At 40.5% G+C, this 20,000-nt stretch overlaps 1 protein-coding gene across 1 annotated transcript in view; it reads left to right on the forward strand.

Moving 5' to 3' along the window:
* Nucleotides 1–20,000, forward strand: part of LOC130236357 (M-phase phosphoprotein 9) — a 31,130-nt gene that overhangs the window by 217 nt on the left and 10,913 nt on the right. Inside the window, 11 exon segments of the mRNA XM_056467041.1 lie at nucleotides 780–912; nucleotides 1,541–1,630; nucleotides 6,580–6,857; nucleotides 7,826–7,940; nucleotides 8,817–8,889; nucleotides 9,683–9,765; nucleotides 12,034–12,126; nucleotides 12,264–12,487; nucleotides 14,117–14,266; nucleotides 17,586–17,673; nucleotides 17,956–18,171. Coding sequence (XP_056323016.1) covers nucleotides 780–912; nucleotides 1,541–1,630; nucleotides 6,580–6,857; nucleotides 7,826–7,940; nucleotides 8,817–8,889; nucleotides 9,683–9,765; nucleotides 12,034–12,126; nucleotides 12,264–12,487; nucleotides 14,117–14,266; nucleotides 17,586–17,673; nucleotides 17,956–18,171 — 1,543 coding nt within the window.

The raw sequence follows: 20,000 nt of genomic DNA on the forward strand, positions 1-20,000 counted from the left end.
GCCAACTCATCCAGCATACATTTTACACAGCGGATGCCCTTCCAGCCGCAACCCAGTACTGGGAAACACCCATACACACTCATTCACACACACTCATTCATTCATTCATTTTCAGCTTAGTCCCTTAATCAGCAGCGGTCGCCACAGCAGAATGAACCACCAACTCATCCAGGATATGTTTTACACAGTGGATGCCTTTCCAGCTGTAACCCAGCACTGGGAAACCCCCATACACACTTATACCCACACACACTCATTCACTAAGGCCAATTTAGCTCATCAATTCCCCTATAGCGCATGTGTTTGGACTGTGGGGGAAACCGGAGCACCCGGAGGAAACCCACACCAACACGGGGAGAACATGCAAACTCCACACAGAAACACCAGCTGACCCAGCCGGGACTCGAATCAGAGACCTTCTTGCTGTGAGGTCACAGTGCTAACCCCTGAGCCACCGTGCTGTCTGTTTAAAAAATCTAAATATTAAAACCTTTAAAGGATTGCAGCTGCTGATGAGTGTTGAAGGCGTCAGAACACACTTGTGAAAAGGCTCCATCAGTATTGATCTCTATCTTTAGCCTACAGAAGGTTTGTTTATCAATATTAGTGTTCTGTGTTTGTTTACGATGTCCTGTAAAAGATATGAACTCATGTGATCTGTTGTGCTGTGATGTGCTCTGTGTGATTTTGGAGGCTGTGTTGCATTAATCACTATTAGTCACTCTAAAATAGCTAAATGTGCGTGCGTGTGTGTGTGTGTGTGTGTGTGTGTCCCGCAGGAGTCTGTGTCTGGGAAGCGCGGGCCGCAGTTTGCCCTTCATCAACCCCAGCTCCATGGAGACCCTGCGGGCTCTGGTGCAGGAGATCCAGAGCAGCGGAGAGACCGACCCCCAGATCTGGAGGAACTGTGAGGTGCGCAGATGTGTCCCACACACACACACATTCACACACTCACACTGCATCCCATAATGCACCTGATGCCTAACTACACGAGCCAGAGCGTGCACAAGTGCCTTTCAAGGGCACCTATTATTCAGAAATGACTCTTATGTGTGGTTTAAACCCAGTAGTGTGTGTGTGTGTGTGTGTGTGTGTGTGTGCGTGTGTGCGTGCGTGCGTGCGTGCGTGCGTGCGTGCGTGCGTGCGTGCGTGCGTGCGTGCGTGCGTGCGTGCGTGCGTGCGTGCGTGCGTGCGTGCGTGCGTGCGTGCGTGCGTGCGTGTGAGTATCTCCAGCAGCCAATAGTGAACAGTAATTAACTCTATCTGTTCTAATCAGACTTGATGCAGAAACACTTTGATTGACATTCTCCCTTTGTACGTGTCATCAGAGGGGGAAAGCCCCGCCCACTAGTGTCCATCTCATTAGCATAAACAGCAGCCCTGAGTGAGAAGCAGCCGTCTGTCCATTAGAGTGTAGGGGCAGGGCAGGATAGGTCTCCTTTATAGCATTAAGAGTGAGTCTGGTGATGCCGGCCGGCGTGTGTGTGTCCGACACGCAGTGCTGGTTGTGTTCCTCTGACAGTGTTTGTGTCTCCATCAGGGCCGCTGGCTGCATCTGTTTCAGCTGGTGGAGAAACAGTATCAGGAGCAGATTCTGGCTCAGCAGGAGCAGTACCAGTGCCAGATACAGGTACAGAACACAGATCTGATGTCAACACCGCATGACTTACAGAAATGAACCTCTGTGATGTTTTCATTCGTATTAATAAAGATTGCAGCTGTCTTTGCTGGATGTTGTATAGGGTATATGCAGAGCGAGGGGTTCTTTCTTTCGGTGTAGGGATGCTTATATCGGTTAATTTTGCCAGCCGAAATCGCCGCTCATTAACAGAATATTAATCATTAACTGGTCAGATTAATATTAAATATTGTGTTTTAAATACTGACTTATTTGAACATGTGAACAGCAGCATGTGGACATATTAACAACACAACATCTTCACCCGCCTGCAGTGTTTTCAAAGGCATAGGAAGAATAAATAGGCCTGCCCTAGATATATTTCACTGACATGACAAGTTTAGATTACAAAACCAAACACACTGACTGAATCCTGTTAAAGAACCGCTATAGGCTGTTTATTCCAGTCATGTTTATTTCTTCTGTCAAATTAATATATCAGGCTACCTCAAATCAATTACTCCATGGAAAATATGCATTTAATTAATGCTCCGCTGCTATTATCATATCACAAACCTCAGTCAACATTTTTAATAGAAGTCATTAGTTTAAAGGGCACCTATGGTGAAAAATGTATGGTGTATAGACCGTCATATTGGGCTGATATAAACACACCCAGTCCTTTTTTTTCAATTTAGCAACATAAAAACGGTGGACCAATTGGAGCGGTGTTCAGATCAACTGCAACTTGACGTAGGAGAGCGGTCCCCCCGCCCACCGAATTGATTTCACAGCTGTGCGCATTAACATGTCCCGGTAGTCACGTGTATAATCATATCAACAAGAGAGGACGAGCGCAAAGCAGCCGGGAATAAAAGGTGCGTTCAGTTCACTAGAGTCATCAATCATCATCAAACGTGATCAAGAGTGAGTTTCACAAGTTTAACATGTGTTAAAACAGAGCATGTGTGTAATGAAGTACAGCGATTCACTTCAGATTCACTTCATCAGCACAGCCGCGTGTCAGAACAATTATAAAGGAAGACGCTTATATTGATGTTTGTGGACGTTAAATCAGGTTTATTTTGTACATTAACATAACAGATATCCATACAGCAGTGGAGATTAACGCGCACGCTGTCTGTCTGTGTGTGTCTGTGTGTGTCTGTGTGTGTGCACATGAACTTTGTAACGACAGTGTGTGGGACTCATTGTTAAATTGACTCATCTGAACACAACACATGCATCAAATCCTCATTAGTAAAGATCTTACTGTAGTATTTCTCACAAACGCTACGAGAGATCTGCTTCTTTAAGTCTGTCTGTTGTCTGATGCAGCCGAGGGAGGAGATTAAGGCACGCAGAAAGGCACGTAGAAACAGTAGGCGGGGAGGACTAGCCTTAAAGGCGCAGTACACCAAAACAGCCTCCTGGTGTAAAAACGTCTAAAATAGAATCTTATAAAAGGTCTAATAAATACTCTGATGGGTGTTTTGAGCTGAAACTTTACAGACACTTTCTGGAGACACAGAAGACTCATATTAAATCTGAAAAAAAGGGTAACCTATGTGCCCTATAAAGATGATGTCTTATGATTATGACTTATTTCCTTCGTCTCACTGGTGGTTCATGTTCATGAGAGAGAGAGAGAGAGAGAGAGAGAGAGAGAGAGAGCGGGAGAGAGAGAGCGGGAGAGAGAGAGAACGGGAGGCAAAAATACAGCCGTCTACAACCATAACATTAGTTTCAGACAAAACTGGTGAATATGTCATTTAAAACACTTTACTAACACAGTATATGTATATATTTCATTAATTTAAACAGAAACTGACCTATCTAAATGAAACCTTAGATAATAATGAAAATGAGCATCACGTCTGTGTCTGCACAGAGATCAAGCCTCTCACCTGAGAATGTGGACATGATGGTGTTTTTGAAGAAGAACTTAAAACTTTATTGAATATTACAAATGTCCTTAGAGAAGACAAGCCACAAATAAAAATGTGATGGCAAAGTTAATAAAGGAAAAGTGGAGTTATTGAGTGAATCTATTGTTCCTCAGCATTGCTGTTAAGATGAAACCAACCCTAACCCCACAGCAAACAGAAACTGAACCGAACTGTGGCTCCAAAACCGTGAACCGAACCGAACTGTGCCTGTGGTGTATCGTTACAGCCCTACTAAACAGGCTATTTTTATAATGTATATTATATTAAAACCATTAATACCTGTAATTTTCCAAGTGTAGAAAGGGTTGGTTTGTTGATTGTACAGTAAATCATCAGTGTTGAGGTAATGACGCGGCTCCATGCAGCACACAGGCCATCAGCATCAGCGCTGGTTTATGTCAACTCATCTGTGTCAAACTGTGAGCAGAAACATCCTTCTTTAATTTAGCTTCTTTGGCAAAATATCTCTGTAGACACGTGTGTTTGCGTGTGTTACTGTCCCGCGAGGGATGTGTTGCAGTTGCACATTTAGGGGCCGATCACAGCGAACGCACTTTTCCAGTCCAAGAAGGCGAGGCGCACCACACTGCCTTATATAGTGACAAGAGGAAAAGAGTGCGCGAGTGTTGCTATCGGTGTTATCATTGTAATATTTAATAATATTGTCATATTCAAGATTTGTAAAGTCATACAGCTCTGGATAACTTGACACAGCCACCACAAGTCTCTCTTCCATCATTAAAGTTTTCTGTAGACAACACAAACACTGCTGTCTCCTCTATACATCTGCTTTTATTTGACTGAAGAAGGAAAAAGACTGACGTAACGTGCTTTCACCGCTCAGGGTTGACTTTTATTTCAGCTGCGAGCACACAGCGTCAACATCAAAACGTGAGGCGTGCAGGCGTAAAACACTCGCAGCCGTTAGTTAATCATTCATAACCTACGCCTCTCTAAAAATATAGAAAATAAACATTTTAATGGTGTAACTGATACTGTTAATCCGTTACAGACGCACTCTTTCGGTTAACAGTTAATCGATTATTATGAGCATCACTATTCTGGTGAACGCTTAATGGGACTTTCCATACAGTTACTGACAAATGAAAAGTCCTTCAGCACACTTCAGCATATACCCTATTGAGCTTATTCTTGACGTATGAGCGGACGCAGACATTGGGGATCTTATTGTCTGGAGATTTCCTCTCTCATTCACTTCCACTGCTTGTTAAAACAACTCGTTATTCACCTGATGTTATTCACCTGATGTTATTCACCTGATGTTATTCACCTGATGTTATTCACCTGATGTTATTCACCTGATGTTATTCACCTGATGTTATTCACCTGATGTTATTCACCTGATGTTATTCACCTGATGTTATTCACCTGATGTTATTCACCTGATGTTGAATCTGATCTTCTCTGTATAGTCATGAACACAGTTGATTGTAGAGCGAGTATTTTGAGCACGTTTATTATTCTTTAGTGCTAAAACAATCGCATTAATGAGCTTTTACTTCCGCATGGCAGAATAAGCTCAATACAGAGCAGACTGAGGAAACGCTGATGATTTGGTGTGATTAATGCAGCTGTGTTTCCTGATGAGCTGCTTTAATAATGCTGCTTTAATCCTGATAGCGATTCTGATCATGCTTTTTGTTTACTTTTGTCTGATAAATATTACAATATAAAATGCTTGTTTGTTTGTTTGTTTCTCTCCTGATTTTTTTTTGTACTTTACATAATTAATTATGCTTGTATTTTATGTTTATTTTAACTCTTGTTTAAGTAAAGCTTTTTGAATGATCAGTGTGTATATTATGTGCTTTATAAATCAACTTGCTTGCCTATATACATTTAAATGTAAATATAAACCAGAATTTTTACTATTTATGACACATTTTTGGTTTGTTCTTGATTGAGTTTGAGCTCTAATGCTATTTTTATTCTAGTAAAGATGGTGATTACAAGAATTAAGTTCTAATAACTGATTTATTTGATCTCTGTGATGATGACAGCACATAATATTAGACTAGATATTCTTCAAGATGCTTAAAGGGACATTTAAAGGCTTAACTAGGGTAATTAGGCAATTTATTGGACAATCACAAATAATTGTTAAGGGGTATAATAACGGTTAACGTTAACTTTCTTACATAAAAAAAAATAAATGTATTATAATAATTAATAATAAATAGGAATAACATTTTAAATTAAAATTATATGTGGTTTTATGTCAACTATTGTACTCAATTATCAAAAACAGAATGAAAAAACTGAGAAAATCTTAAATAAAAAATCTTCATTTTGAATCTTATACAATAACGCTGACAAATCATGCACACGATCAATATTTCAGCATCCACATTTGAATATCAGCAGTATTCAATTCAACACATTTTAATAAAGCTCTTTGAACAGGACTTTTTAAAAGCGTTTATCTTTTTGAAAATGACGTAAATATTCGGTGTACAGTAAAGCCTATAATGGGGCTCCACATGCTGCGGCATTATAAAGGTGCTTGATTTAAAATCAATGATGCTTTAAAAAAGTCCTTGAATCTGCTATATTATATGTGGTGGTGGCTCAGTGGTTAGCACTGTGGCCTCACAGGTCAAGAAGGTCTCTGGTTCGAGTCTCGGCTGGGTCAGTTGGTGTTTCTGTGTGGAGTTTGCATGTTCTCCCCGTGTTGGTGTGGGTTTCCTCTGGGTGCTTCGGTTTCCCCCACAGTCCAAACACATGCGCTATAGGGGAACTGATCAACTAAACTGGCCGTAGTGTATGATTGATAATGAGTGTGTATGGGTGTTTCCCAGTGCTGGGTTGCAGCCGGAAGGGCATCCGCTGTGTGAAACATATGCTGGAATAGTTGACAGTTCATTCCGCTGTGGCGACCGCTGATGAATAAAGAGACTATGCTGAATGAATGATCGATCATGTAACGTGTGTAATGTGCTGTTCATTATACTGTAACCCTGAGAGATCTGACTGGTGTTTGTTTTCTCTCAGCTCATCCAGGATGAAATTAAAGCTTTAGTGCAGCTCCAGAACCGGCAGACTCCGCCTCAGGACGCCGCCCGCAGCCCCAGACCCCTACAGGACCCGGCTGAGAGCAGGTCAGAGGAGGGCATGCTGACGGTGGAGAGCAGCGGGTACGGCACGCTGTCGGCCTGGGAGCAGGCGCTGGACTCCGGTAGACAGGAGGCGCTGCTGTGGTCCCCCAACCCCAGCCTCACCCCGTCCCCATCTCCGGGCCCCCAGAGCACCCACAAACACACACGCATCAGGTCAACACTCATATACACGTGTCTGCACTGAACACAGGCTTTTCTTACTCAGAGTTTCTGTATTAGCAGCGTTTTCTAGACGAGTATAAGATCTAGTGTTGTGTTCAGCAATAATGAGTCAAAATGAAGAGAGTTTCTCCTGAAAACAAGCAGAATCATCTGACCATGAGGGAAGAGGAATGACATTATCAAAATGAAAAACTAGATCATTCCTCTTCCCCATTATCAGATTAATCTGCTTATTTTAAGGAGAAACTCTCTTTATTTTGACTCATTATTGCTGAAAATAATAAAGTTCATCAATATCTGCTGGTCTAGAAAATGCTTCTGGATTTAACAATATTTTTGATCTTTACACTAGAACAAATACAACGTTTTTTGCTAATATTTGTATTTTTTGCGGTGTAAATCTGCATGATATCCAAATGTACATAGTTTATTTTGCTAGCTCTCGCTGTCAGTCTTAAGATGATTAATAATTAATAGACGTAATCCACCTTAAGGTGTTTGTTTTGTTAATCTTTAATCAAAATCTGAGCATCTGGAACAGCAGTCATTCTCTGATCATTCTGATTGGGCCAAATAGGATTAGCCACGCCCTTCTGACCATTAGTGAAAGATGAGAGGAGGGGCGCAAAATTAAAACCCCGCCCCCTACTTAATATTCAGTTTCAGTTGGAAATACATCATAGGTGTGTGTAGATAACTTGTTTTTAATTGTTTGTCATTTTTTCTTTTGTGTGTGTGTTGTGTCTGTTTGTGTGCATGTCTGTGTGTGTGTATCTGTATGTGTGCACGTGTGTGTGCATGCATGTGTGTATGTGTGCGTTTATATGTGTGTGCATGCATCTGCGTGCATGTGTTCATTTGTGTGTGCGGGCATGTTTGTGTGTACATGTGTGCTTGCGCATTTGTGTGTGTGTGTGTGTGTGTGTGTGTGTGTGTGTGTATATGTGTGTGTGTTATAGTCAACCGCTGACCTCGTGGGCTCAGAGACACAAACAGAAGAGGAGCAGTGTGTGTGCGTCGCAGCAGCAGAAGAGCGCAGCAGGATCTCCAGAGCAAACACACACTTCACCTGCTGTAATCTAACACTGCACCACTGAACAACACAATCAGGGCTCAGCATCACAACACATCTCAGCACCGTTCCCCTAAAGATCAGTCAAAGATGTCAGTATCAGTGTGTTAGTGTTCAGGAGATCTGTAATCTAGAGTCTCTAAAACAGGGACAGAATCCACCTGTAGCAGAGATAACCCTGATATACACACGTCTACAGTCTGCAGTTCAGCTCCTCCTGCATCAGTAAATGTTTCTGTCATCATCAAATCTTCTGACCAATCAAATGCTCTCTAGTGTCTGCACACTCTGCTGTTCATTTGATGCTCTTGAGCTCAGCCACTCTCACTGGCAGAGCTGACTTTAGAAAGGGGAGGAGCTACACTATGCCTCACCCCCTCTTCATGTTTCAGTTGAGATTACGACAACCATCCAATATAAAACAGCAGATCAGAGCTCTTCAGGAGACTTTAGATCTGTTGATGAAGCTGCTGAGAGAAGCTTTACTGAGGATTATAGAGAAGCTGAGAGTGTGGGCGGGGCTGAGCTCGTTGATATGTTGATGTCATCATGCTCATTAGCTATGCGTACAGTGATTGGATGAGCCTCTATCACAGATTTATTCAGTGTAACTTTATTATTATGTTCCCATATTCTTATAAACTGATTTATGATCCAGTTTTAGCTCTAAACCACTGTGAAACACTCCTAAAGCAAGCATGGAGGATTCACACACGCATTATTAGTTCAGATTTTCTCCTAAATCAGTCATTTAGCAGCTAGTTTTGGCCTGGTGTGTTGTGTAATTGAGCCCTGATGCATTACCGCATGCCAGTTTCCAGATGAGTAATGACACGTGTGTTTTCTGCTCATTGTTTAGTGTGTTCTGTGTCTTTCAGTGTGTGAACAGTGCAGTCTCGCTCGGTGTGATTCCTCTACAGAGAGCTGACAGTGTGGCGTCTGAAACCTCAGGTAACACTATACAAACACATTGGCTGCATCTGAAATCGCATACTTCCATACTATATAGTGCACTAAAATAAGTATGCGAGCCGAGTAGTATGTCCGAATTCACAGAATTCTAAAATCAGTATGTGAGAAGTACCCGGATGACCTACTTCCGGTGAGATTCTGAAGTGCGCATCCCATGCACGCTGCGCTATCCCATGATGCTCCATGAGAGAATTCATGAATGGGAGTGAAGTGATGCAACTGACGCGGGTAGGTCACGTGATCATGACAATATGGCTGATGTAGAACATCCGAATTCCATTCATACTGCTCACATTCATACTGTATAGAGCGCACGAGCTGTACGTTTAAATTCAAATGCAGTACCTACTGAGTAGCAGGTGATTTCAGACGCAGCAAATGTCCTTAACTAAATAAACATTTGCATGTTCTCCCCGTGTTGGTGTGGGTTTCCTCTGGGTGCTCCGGTTTCCCACACAGTCCGAACACATGCGCTATAGGGGAACTGATTAACTAAACTAGCCGTAGTGTATGAGTGTGTGTGGGTGTTTCCCAGTACTGGGTTGCAGCTAGAAGGGCATCCGCTGTGTAAAACATATGCTGGATTAGTTGGCGGTTCATTCCACTGTGGCGACCCCTGATTAATAAAGGGACTCAGCTGAAGGAAAGTGAATGAATGAAACTGTAGTAACCTTGCTTTACTGTAATGTGTCATTAAGTGTTTAATGTGGACTGAGAAGTTTCAGTAATGATTGGGAATAATAATGTGTGCTTATTTATTGTGTTCTTCCAGGCCTCTCCTATTGGAAGCTGGATGAGAGTGAGTTATATCGCCCCCTGCCGGACAACTTCCAGAGTGCTTCTTTTGTAGCGCAGGTAACACTGTAAAGCACAGTAAACACAGTAAAACACCCGCAGCATTGAGGGAAATGTGCTTGTAGAATATATAGGATATATATAGAATATATATTAAACACAGGAGCGATATGACAAACATATCACAGTTAGCAGGTGTGCAACGTTTAAAATCTAATTGTCCAACGGATCAGTGCATTCTGTGATCCATAAGTCAGAATCTGAATTATTAATGCTGGGTTGGTGAGATGAACGACTACAGCAAAGCAAAACCCTTCTGCTTATGTATGCTTTTAGTTAACGTGTTGTCCTGTCCAATCAGCTCTCAGTATTGAAATCAGTTGACATCATGTTCCCTCATGTGTCGCTGTGTGAGTTTCCCAGCCTACACTAATCCATATACATCCGAGACTGAGTGTGGTCTGAAAGTGCTCCATGTCCACTCTCTGGTGCTCCGTTCTCTCCATCATCCACACTAAAGGCCTGAAGCGCTGTGGCTGATGTTCTGCGCAGCACACAGACGTCAGACGCTCCACCTGCTCATCTCCACTGCTGTTTATTGACTCTTCATCTCTGGGAAACGGTGTGTGACTCCTCTGATCTGAACCACAGCTCCAGTAAACCTTCCCTGAGCGCTGAATAGAGGCCACACAGAGCATCTACACACATTCATCTGTAATAAAACATCCACAACATGTCTGCAACACTGTCCTCTGATCTGTAGCTGAGCTGATCACATGACTAAAGAAAGATGCAGTGGGGGGAATAAGCATTGAACATGCCACCATTTTCCTCTGAACACATATTTCTAAAGGTGCTGTTGACTTTCAATTTTCCCCAGATGTTGATAACAACCACAGAAATCCATATATACAGAGAATCTCTCAGTAGTTCTTCAGCAAGCCTCTGCCCGTCCTCAGTGTAAATGAAGATCAGCTGCTTCAGTCCAACATCTACATCAGCAGGAGGATGAAGATCAAACCAGGGTGGACATTTCAGCAAGACAATGATCCAAAACACAGCCGAGGAGACTCTCAGATGCTTTCAGAGAAAGAAAATCAAGCTGTAGAATGGCCCAACCAATCACCTGATCCGAATCCAATAGAGAATACAGAATAAAGCTCAGCTGTGATAGACGAGACCCACAGAACCATCAAGATTCTGACACTGTGTTCTCACACCTGAGTAATACCTGAGACTATATTCTCCATCCGTCTTCAAGCTGTGGTCATTAATAAAGTCTTTATATACAGTATTAGACACACTTCAGTAGTTCAGCTCTTCTCCTGCTCTTACTACACACAGCTCCTGTTTCTGATGTGTTTGAGTTTTTACCCGAATCTGCTCCAGTTCTGTGTCAGCAGTAGGGTTGTTGTGATACCATTAATTAATCTTACGATGCTATACTAGCTGAAGTATCATGATGCCGAGCAGTATTGCGATACTGTAATGCATAACTCAAATTATAAAGAAAACTGTCAGAAATACTATATTTTATGTTATTATAAGCCTACTTGAATGTGGTTCATTTATAAAATAAATAATAAAATGTATTCATTCATGTTTATTTAGTAGATAACTGACCAACACTAATACAGTAAAATAAAGACTAATTATACACATGAAAGGGCTCCACAGACGATTACAGTAAAATGGTCTATTGCTGCACAAACCTGTGAGCATTTGAGTGACTTTCCCACATGCAATATATTATCTATTGCAGATGAACCATTAATGATGATGCTACTGTTTACAAACTGCAGTGGCACCGGCAGTATTTTAGAGCCATAGTATCATGATACCACCATAGTACTGGTAAACCGTGCAGCCCTGGTCCACAGCAGCTCCTTTAGGAATATTATTCCCAGGAAAAACACAACAGCATGTTCAAAACGTATTCCCCAGTTGTACACATCAAAAAGCTACGCTGTCCTTTCCTAAAAGCGGCGTCTCAGTGTTTCAGTGGCAGAGTTCAGCATGGCAAGTGATGAAGGGAAACTATGGAAGGCCAAATGGATCAAATTTCACCACGTACCAAACACGTGCCGTCCTCAAAGCGTTTAACGAGATTCTCCAGTAATGAACTGTTTTCCAGAAACGTCCTGATGATCAGATCTGACAGTGCTGATGTGTCTGAGAACGATAAGCGGACAGCGAGCCTTTATTCTTCATCTGTTACTCGCTCAGTCTGCTGTTTACTGATCATTATAGATGAGTACACATGCTGGAGCTGAACGTGTGTGCTGTGTTACTAAAAGTGTGTGTGTGTGTGTGTGTGTGTGATCTCAGACACCTGAGGAGGAGAAGTGTGTGTCTCTGCGGGAGATTTATCAGAACAGGAGAGCAGATCCCAGAGGCACCGAGTGTGACGCCACTGCTCAGGTGTGTGTTTGTTTGTTTGTGTATTTGTATGTGTGTGTGTCTGCATGTATCTCTTTATGTGTGTGTGTGTGTGTGTGTGTTTGTCTTCACCTGTGGTCCTCCTGCAGATGCTAACTCTACACTCCTCCGTCCTGCAGAAACTCTCGGGCCGCACCTCCATCTGCACGTCTCCGTCCCGCTTTAGCAGTGTGTCCGGCACCGGCTGCAACTCCAGCGCCGGCAGCAGTGTGTGTGCGCATGAGGACGAGTGCAGCCAGACGGCCACGCTGACGGTGCAGCAGAGAGCACCTGCGCAGAAGACTCCACCCGCAGCCCGTAAACGCCCCACAGACGCCCCACAGGACCCCATAGTGCTCTCACTGTAAGAATACCGCAGTAAACCTCGAGTTACCATAATCTGACTACTGTTGGATTACATTTAGATTACTTTGATTATGCATTTATGGTAATGTAATCTGACTACTGTTGGATTACATTTAGATTACTTTTATTATACATTTTTGGTAATGTAATCGGACTACTGTTGGATTACATTTAGATTACTTTTATTATGCATTTATGGTAATGTAATCTGACTACTGTTGGATTACATTTAGATTACTTTTATTATGCAATTTTGGTAATGTAATCTGACTACTGTTGGATTACATTTAGATTACTTTTATTATACATTTTTGGTAATGTAATCTGACTACTGTTGGATTACATTTAGATTACTTTTATTATGCATTTATGGTAATGTAATCTGACTACTGTTGGATTACATTTAGATTACTTTTATTATGCATTTATGGTAATGTACTCAAGTGGTGCTCACTGCAGAGCCACTTGGGCAGAGCTGAGCTCCAGCAAGGGGGAGCTTGAGCTCCAGCTCCTCCTTCCTTGCACTTCTTCTACAAGTGATGTCACGGGGGGTTGGGGTTAGGGGTGGGGTGGGTGTACGCATTAAAACAGCTTACAAGAAGAGGAGCGAAAGCTCAAGCTCCCCCTCGCTGGAGCTCAAATGGCTCTGCAGCGAGCAGTGTCTCAATGTAATCTGACTACTTTTGGATTACTTTATATTATTTTACTTCAGATTTATGGTACTAGGATCAGACTACTTTTGGATTACATTTAGATTACTTTTATTATGCATTTATGGTAATGTAATCGGACTACTTTGGATTACATTTAGATTACTTTTATTATGCATTCATGGTAATGTAATCTGACTGCTTTTGGATTACATTTAGATTACTTATTACATTTACATTACTTTTATTATGATTTAATCTAAATGTAATTTAAAGCAGCCAGATTACATTACGATTACCTTTATTATGATTACTGCTTTTGGATTACATTTAGATTACCTTTATTATGTATTTATGGTAATGTAATCTGACTACTTTTGCATTACATTATATTACTATTATTATGCATTTATGGTAATGTAATCTGACTACTTTTGGATTACATTTAGATTACCTTTATTATGTATGTATGGTAATGTAATCTGACTACTTTTGAATTGCTTTATATTATTTTATTGCAGATTTATGGTACTAGGATAAAACTAATTTCGGATAACTTTTAGATTACTTTTATTATGCATTAATATAAATGTAGTCTGACTACTATTGGATTACATTAGATTACTTTTATTACACATTAATGGTACCTTAATCTGACTCTATTTGGATTACATTTCGATATATTAACCATTTATGCTAATATAATCTATTTTCAGATTACTTTTCTAACACTTTTATTATGCATTCATGGTGAAGTAAATTGACTATTTTTGGATTGCATAATATTACTTTTACACTTATGCTAACGGAATCAGACTACTTTTAGATTACATTTATTACACATTAATAGTAATGTAATCTGACTACTTTCAGATTACATTTAGATTACTTTTAGATTAGATTATGTTTAGATTATTACATCCTAATGTTAATGTAATCTGACTGCCTTTGGATGACATCAGTGTTGTATTGTTCAGGCTGAGGCAGAACCTGAGAGAGAAACACTCGCGGCACATCTCTGACCTCAGAGCGTACTACGAGGCGGAGATCTGCAGCCTTAAGGAGAAGCTGGAGCTGCAGGATCTGCCGCTGGACCTGCAGAAGAGCAACCAGATGCTGATGGAGAGGTAATGCAATGATAACATTTCTCAGTCAATATTCTGTTAATTAAAATTAACGACTCCCGCTTGACCCCTTCTACAGGATGTAAGATCAGTGTTTGGTGTCTCCAGAGTGTGTCTGTAAAGCTTTAGCTCCAGATACCCATCAGATCCTTCATTATACCTGCTGAATATGCCCATTGTGGGGTCAAAGTAGAGTATAGCTGTTTTTGTCTCCTGTGCCCTTAAATGCAGACAAGCTGGTTCTGTCCCCGCCCACATGCATCTGTTTTTTCTGCGTTGTGTTAGATAAACAGCAGTCAGTGACAGAGACAGACACGGAGGAAGCAGAGATCCAGTTTATCAGTCAAAAATACCACATAAAAGTTTTCTGTATGTGTGGAGGAGTTTATTCAAGCCTTTCTGAAATGATGAGGCACACAAATCTCAATAGACATTGTTAATAAACCTGCTTCCCACAGGTTTGAAATATACCTGCAGTGGTAGCCAGATTAACTATATGTGACAAACAAAACATAATTTAATATTTAACAGTAATTCTATTTAATTATTTAAAAACTCTTTTATCATTTCAAGTTCAGAGCTAACTTGAATGCCAAAGCATTTAGAAATAAAATAGCCTATGCAAAAAGCCTAATGACATCATCAACTTACTCAAATATTCAGCAAATGAGAAATAAATGACAGAAAAAGTCTACAACTCTAAAAACTATAATAATTACAAGATGATTATTTAAATGAGGTAATTAACCATTACTAATGGTGTACACATATTCTGCAGCCAGTTTAGGCCAGGCATTGCGTCCTCTTCGAGTATATAGCAGATTTTCCTGAGTCATTTAGATTCAAGAATGAATTATTGAATGTTTCTCTAGCACCCGTGACCGTGTGCGCGTCAAGTGAAAGTAGGCTTAAGTGAAAAGATAATGCAAAAACACATAGGAATAACTACAGCTTTGGAAAGCAAACGCTGAATCCAGGACATTCAGGAGATTCAGAAACCCCGGCCAGATGAATTGTTTAAGTGCCAAAAAAGCATATCTCTGTGGGTCTGCAGAGCAAGTGAGCCCGTCTGTGTGAGTGCTGACAGGTCTCGCACACACAGAACGTATGAGAGAGGATTTTCCACCACTTAATCAATCGCTGATGTTTCGTTATATTAGGTATATTATATTAGGTATGTTTCGTTATATTAGGTATATTATATTAGGTATGTTTCGTTATATTAGGTATATTATATTAGGTATGTTTCGTTATATTAGGTATATTATATTAGGTATGTTTCGTTATATTAGGTATATTATATTAGGTATGTTTCGTTATATTAGGTATATTATATTAGGTATGTTTCGTTATATTAGGTATATTATATTAGGTATATTTCGTTATATTAGGTATATTATATTAGGTATGTTTCGTTATATTAGGTATATTATATTAGGTATGTTTCGTTATATTAGGTATATTATATTAGGTATGTTTCGTTATATTAGGTATATTATATTAGGTATGTTTCGTTATATTAGGTATATTATATTAGGTATGTTTCGTTATATTAGGTATATTATATTAGGTATGTTTCGTTATATTAGGTATATTATATTAGGTATATTTCATTATATTAGGTATATTATATTAGATATGTTTCGTTATATTAGGTATATTACATTAGGTATGTTTCGTTATATTAGGTATATTATATTAGGTATGTTTCGTTATATTAGGTATATTATATTAGGTATATTTCATTATATTAGGTATATTATATTAGATATGTTTCGTTATATTAGGTATATTATATTAGGTATGTTTCGTTATATTAGGTATATTATATTAGGTATATTTCATTATATTAGGTATATTATATTAGATATGTTTCGTTATATTAGGTATATTACATTAGGTATGTTTCGTTATATTAGGTGTCGCTAAATATACTTGGTTGGCTGTTAATATACCCGGGCGGCTCGCCCCAGTAAAGTCTGTGTGTGGGAAGCACTGCACGGCTTTTGCACGTCTGCTTGCTGCAAATGTGACCGGTTACAATTAATACACACTGCTGTATGGATATCCCTGATGCTACTGTAATAAACCAGATTAACATCCACAAAGCAGGACTCCAGTTGTGTGAGTGAGGCATCCTGGTGTACAGTTGTACTGACTCTATACAGATGTGAAAAATCCACTGTTGCTGATAACACTAAGAGTAGAAGTCTAACATTATCATCTACCCATTATCATCTACCCTTCTTTATTTTAGTCTGATCTTCAATAAATGATTCAGTTCTTCACTCATTAATCTTCATGTTTCATTGCTGGATGATCATTTCTGAAGTATTATTCAGTGTATGTTTGATGGCTGGTTGTCGCCACCTACTGGTTAAATAATGTAATTGCTGTCTACAACTTTCCTTTTTGAGCGTTGTTAAACACATATGATGGTGATTTTATCGTTACTATAAACATCAGTGGTTTAATCTACACTATAAGCTGTTCTCCCAGTACTGCTGTGTTATTAGACTGTTTTTAACTTCATAACCAACTCAAAAGACTCAAAACTGAATCTCTTTCTTGATTATTGTGTTTATTAAACACAGATGTGAACACAGCGATTCCACAGATTAATAAACATATGCAGATCAGCATCATTTATAGATTATGTTGTGTGGGTGTTGAGATCCTGATCTTTAAATGATTAATGCTGCAGCTTACACTGAATGCATTAATGCAGGATAAACAAGCAGTGACAGAAAACACCTTTAATAACCTGAGAAACCCACCATATCCCCAATAACCCACCACAACTTCCTCCATCATCATTAGATTTTACAGGAAAGCCCAAATGCTTTCATACATGTGCTGTAATGTAATGTGTATTTCTATAGCGCATTTATTGTGTATGGCCATACACCCAAAGCACTTCACAATCATGAGGGGGGTCTCCCCACACCTCCCTCAGTGATCTGAATGATGCGAGAGGCGATCTCTCTCTGCCATCGCTACACGTTTAGGATTAATCTACAAGTCAAAATAACAATTAATCTGCAATACTTTTAATCTGCACAAATTGTGCATCTAATAAAGGAGACGGTGAGGAGATGATGTGTGTGTGTGTGTGTGTGTGTGTGCTGATCTACATGCCGGTATACAGGAGAATGCTTGAGGAGGAGCACTCTCTGTGTTTACAGCAGCGTCTGTCCTCGCTAATGAAATCACTGATCAGATAACTGATGCTGGACACTGTGTGTGTGTGTGTGTGTGTGTGTGTGTGTGTGTGTGGTGTGTGTGTGTCTGGAGTTTAACACTGCTGTCTGCTCTTTGTCAGATGTCAACACCTGGAGCGAGCGCTAACAGAGGCTAGCACACACATCCGAGAGCTGGAGGTCAACAAACAGAAGATGGAGAAACAGCTGGTAACACACACACACACACACACACACACGCATGCTCATACACACACTCACATTCCCACATGCTTATACACACACAGTCATGCACACACGCATGTACTCACATACTCACACACGTGTGCACTCACACACACGAGCACACACACACACACACACACACACACAAGCATACATGGCTACACTCACACATCAGTGTTTTATATTTACACAAAAATATTGCCAAAGATGTGCACAAATGTGCGTGTGTGTGCGTGTGTGTGCGTGCGCGTGTGTGTGTGTGCGCAGACGGAGTGGTCAGAGCGCTACTCCTCCGTCAGCTCGTCAGTGCAGCTCCTGCATGCGCGTGTGCAGGAGAGCGAGCGCAGCAGACAGCAGCAGGAGCGCAGCATCAGCCGACTGCAGAGCCGCATGCAGGAGCAGGAGGAGGAGCTGCAGAGCGCACGCAGAGCTGCAGACCAGCAGGAGGCGCAGCGGAGCACACAGCACAGGAGGATGCAGGAGGTGAGTGTTGTGTGTGTTTCCTGTGAACAGTGTGCAGCACACACACATCATACTGCACTGGGAAACAGTTATTCTACAGGTGTCGGAGCGCTGCTGTATGGCAGGCCATTTTAACATTAATCGCTCATGCTAGTCTCTGTTTTCATGTTATTAGTGCCTGTTTTTAGGGTTTCCGCAGGGTCTTAAAAAGTCTCAAAGGTAAAAATCTCTATTTTAGGCCTTAATAAGTCTTCAATTGGCTGCTCTGGGTCTTAAATATTTGCTAGAAATTGCACAGCCGTGGGAAAGGAGGAAAGCTTTTGAGTTTAGAAAACCCTGAGGGATGAGTTTGTTAAAACCAGAAGAGGCCAAGCAAAAGTGGAGACCCCGGTGTGTTTAATATTACAGAATATGTTTCCCCAGCAGGTATAGGTTTAACACTGATGTATATATTACAGTTGAGAAGTTAAAACAGTTTAATATTTACTAACTAAAATGAAGGAACAGATGATTTCTTTGATAACTGGAGAGGAATATTTGATATTTCAGTATACTGATGCCCTGTTTCTAGGCTGTATTGGTGATAATGGACAGGAGTGTTGGTCCATTATTGCCTTCTGTTTATAAGTAGACAGAAACTAGCTATACAGTAATGTGTGAACTGTAGAGCGGGCTAAATAAAATAAAACATCAGGGTTTATAGTAAGTCTACTTTTGTTTTTTGCTTTTATTCTTGCCATAATAAAAAGTATAATTGTAGAGTGACCCATGTTCTGTAGTCATTATTATTTAACTCCAATAGGTAGAACTGTCTGAGATATGAACAAGAGCAAGAGGTGCACTAAAGCTTGATTTAAAAAACCTTTATATTCATTCATTCATTCATTCATTTTCAGATTAGACCCTTTATTAATCTGGAGTCGCCACAGCGGAATGAACCGCTAACTTATATATTTTTTTCAGCGTAGCCCCTTTATAATAAAGAAATAAATTAAATAAAAAGAAATAAACAATTAGTTTAAACATCTTGAGTGATATTAATGATATGATGTTTGACATATCCGTATGACTTTACGGTGGGTTTCTTTTGACTGACCCCTGTCGTTTTAAAGAGCCTCGTCCGTTTCGTGAGCTGCTGGGTTTATTCTGTAGTTCAATAGTGCATCTAACCTGTCTTCAGTACTGTTCATTAGAATACGTTTATTTTACCACTGATCTTGTGATTTAGCATCTTCTCTGTGTGTGTGTGTTTTTGATATTGTGATATAGGTCTTAAATTTAATACTTAATGATCTTAAAAAGCTCTTAAAGTCTTACATTTGATATGATGATACCTGCAGAAACCCTGTTTTTAGATGCGAGTATCTTTTCCATTAAGTACCAGTACTCATTCATTAGATACTAGTGCTTTATAACAATATACCAGTGCTTACTCATTAGACACTAGTTCTTGTGATGAATGAATCAGTGCAATGTAGTGTGATGAATATGGGCAATTTTTAAATGTGCAAATAATAAATAGTGCAGTGATTCTGGGGAGTGTAAGTTATGAGGAGAGTGTGTATGAGGGGGGTGTATGGGGTGTATGAGGGGGCAAAGAGCCAGTGGGGGGCAGAGTTCTGCGGGTTTGTGTCCGGGGGAGCCTGAAGCGCTTACTGGAAGACAGAATAGAAAAGTGAGCAGGGTGAGAGGAGTCCTTAAGAATACTGCGTGCTCGGCGCAGACAGTGTTTCTTCTGGATGTCCTCAATGGCTGGCAGTGTAGTCCCTGTGATGCGTTGGGCAGTTTTCACCACCCGCTGCAGTGCCTTACGCTCAGCAACAGAGCAGCTTCCATACCAGACTGTGACG

The sequence above is a fragment of the Danio aesculapii genome, chromosome 10 (assembly GCF_903798145.1).
Source record: "Danio aesculapii chromosome 10, fDanAes4.1, whole genome shotgun sequence".
NCBI classification, from domain to species: Eukaryota; Metazoa; Chordata; class Actinopteri; order Cypriniformes; family Danionidae; genus Danio; species Danio aesculapii.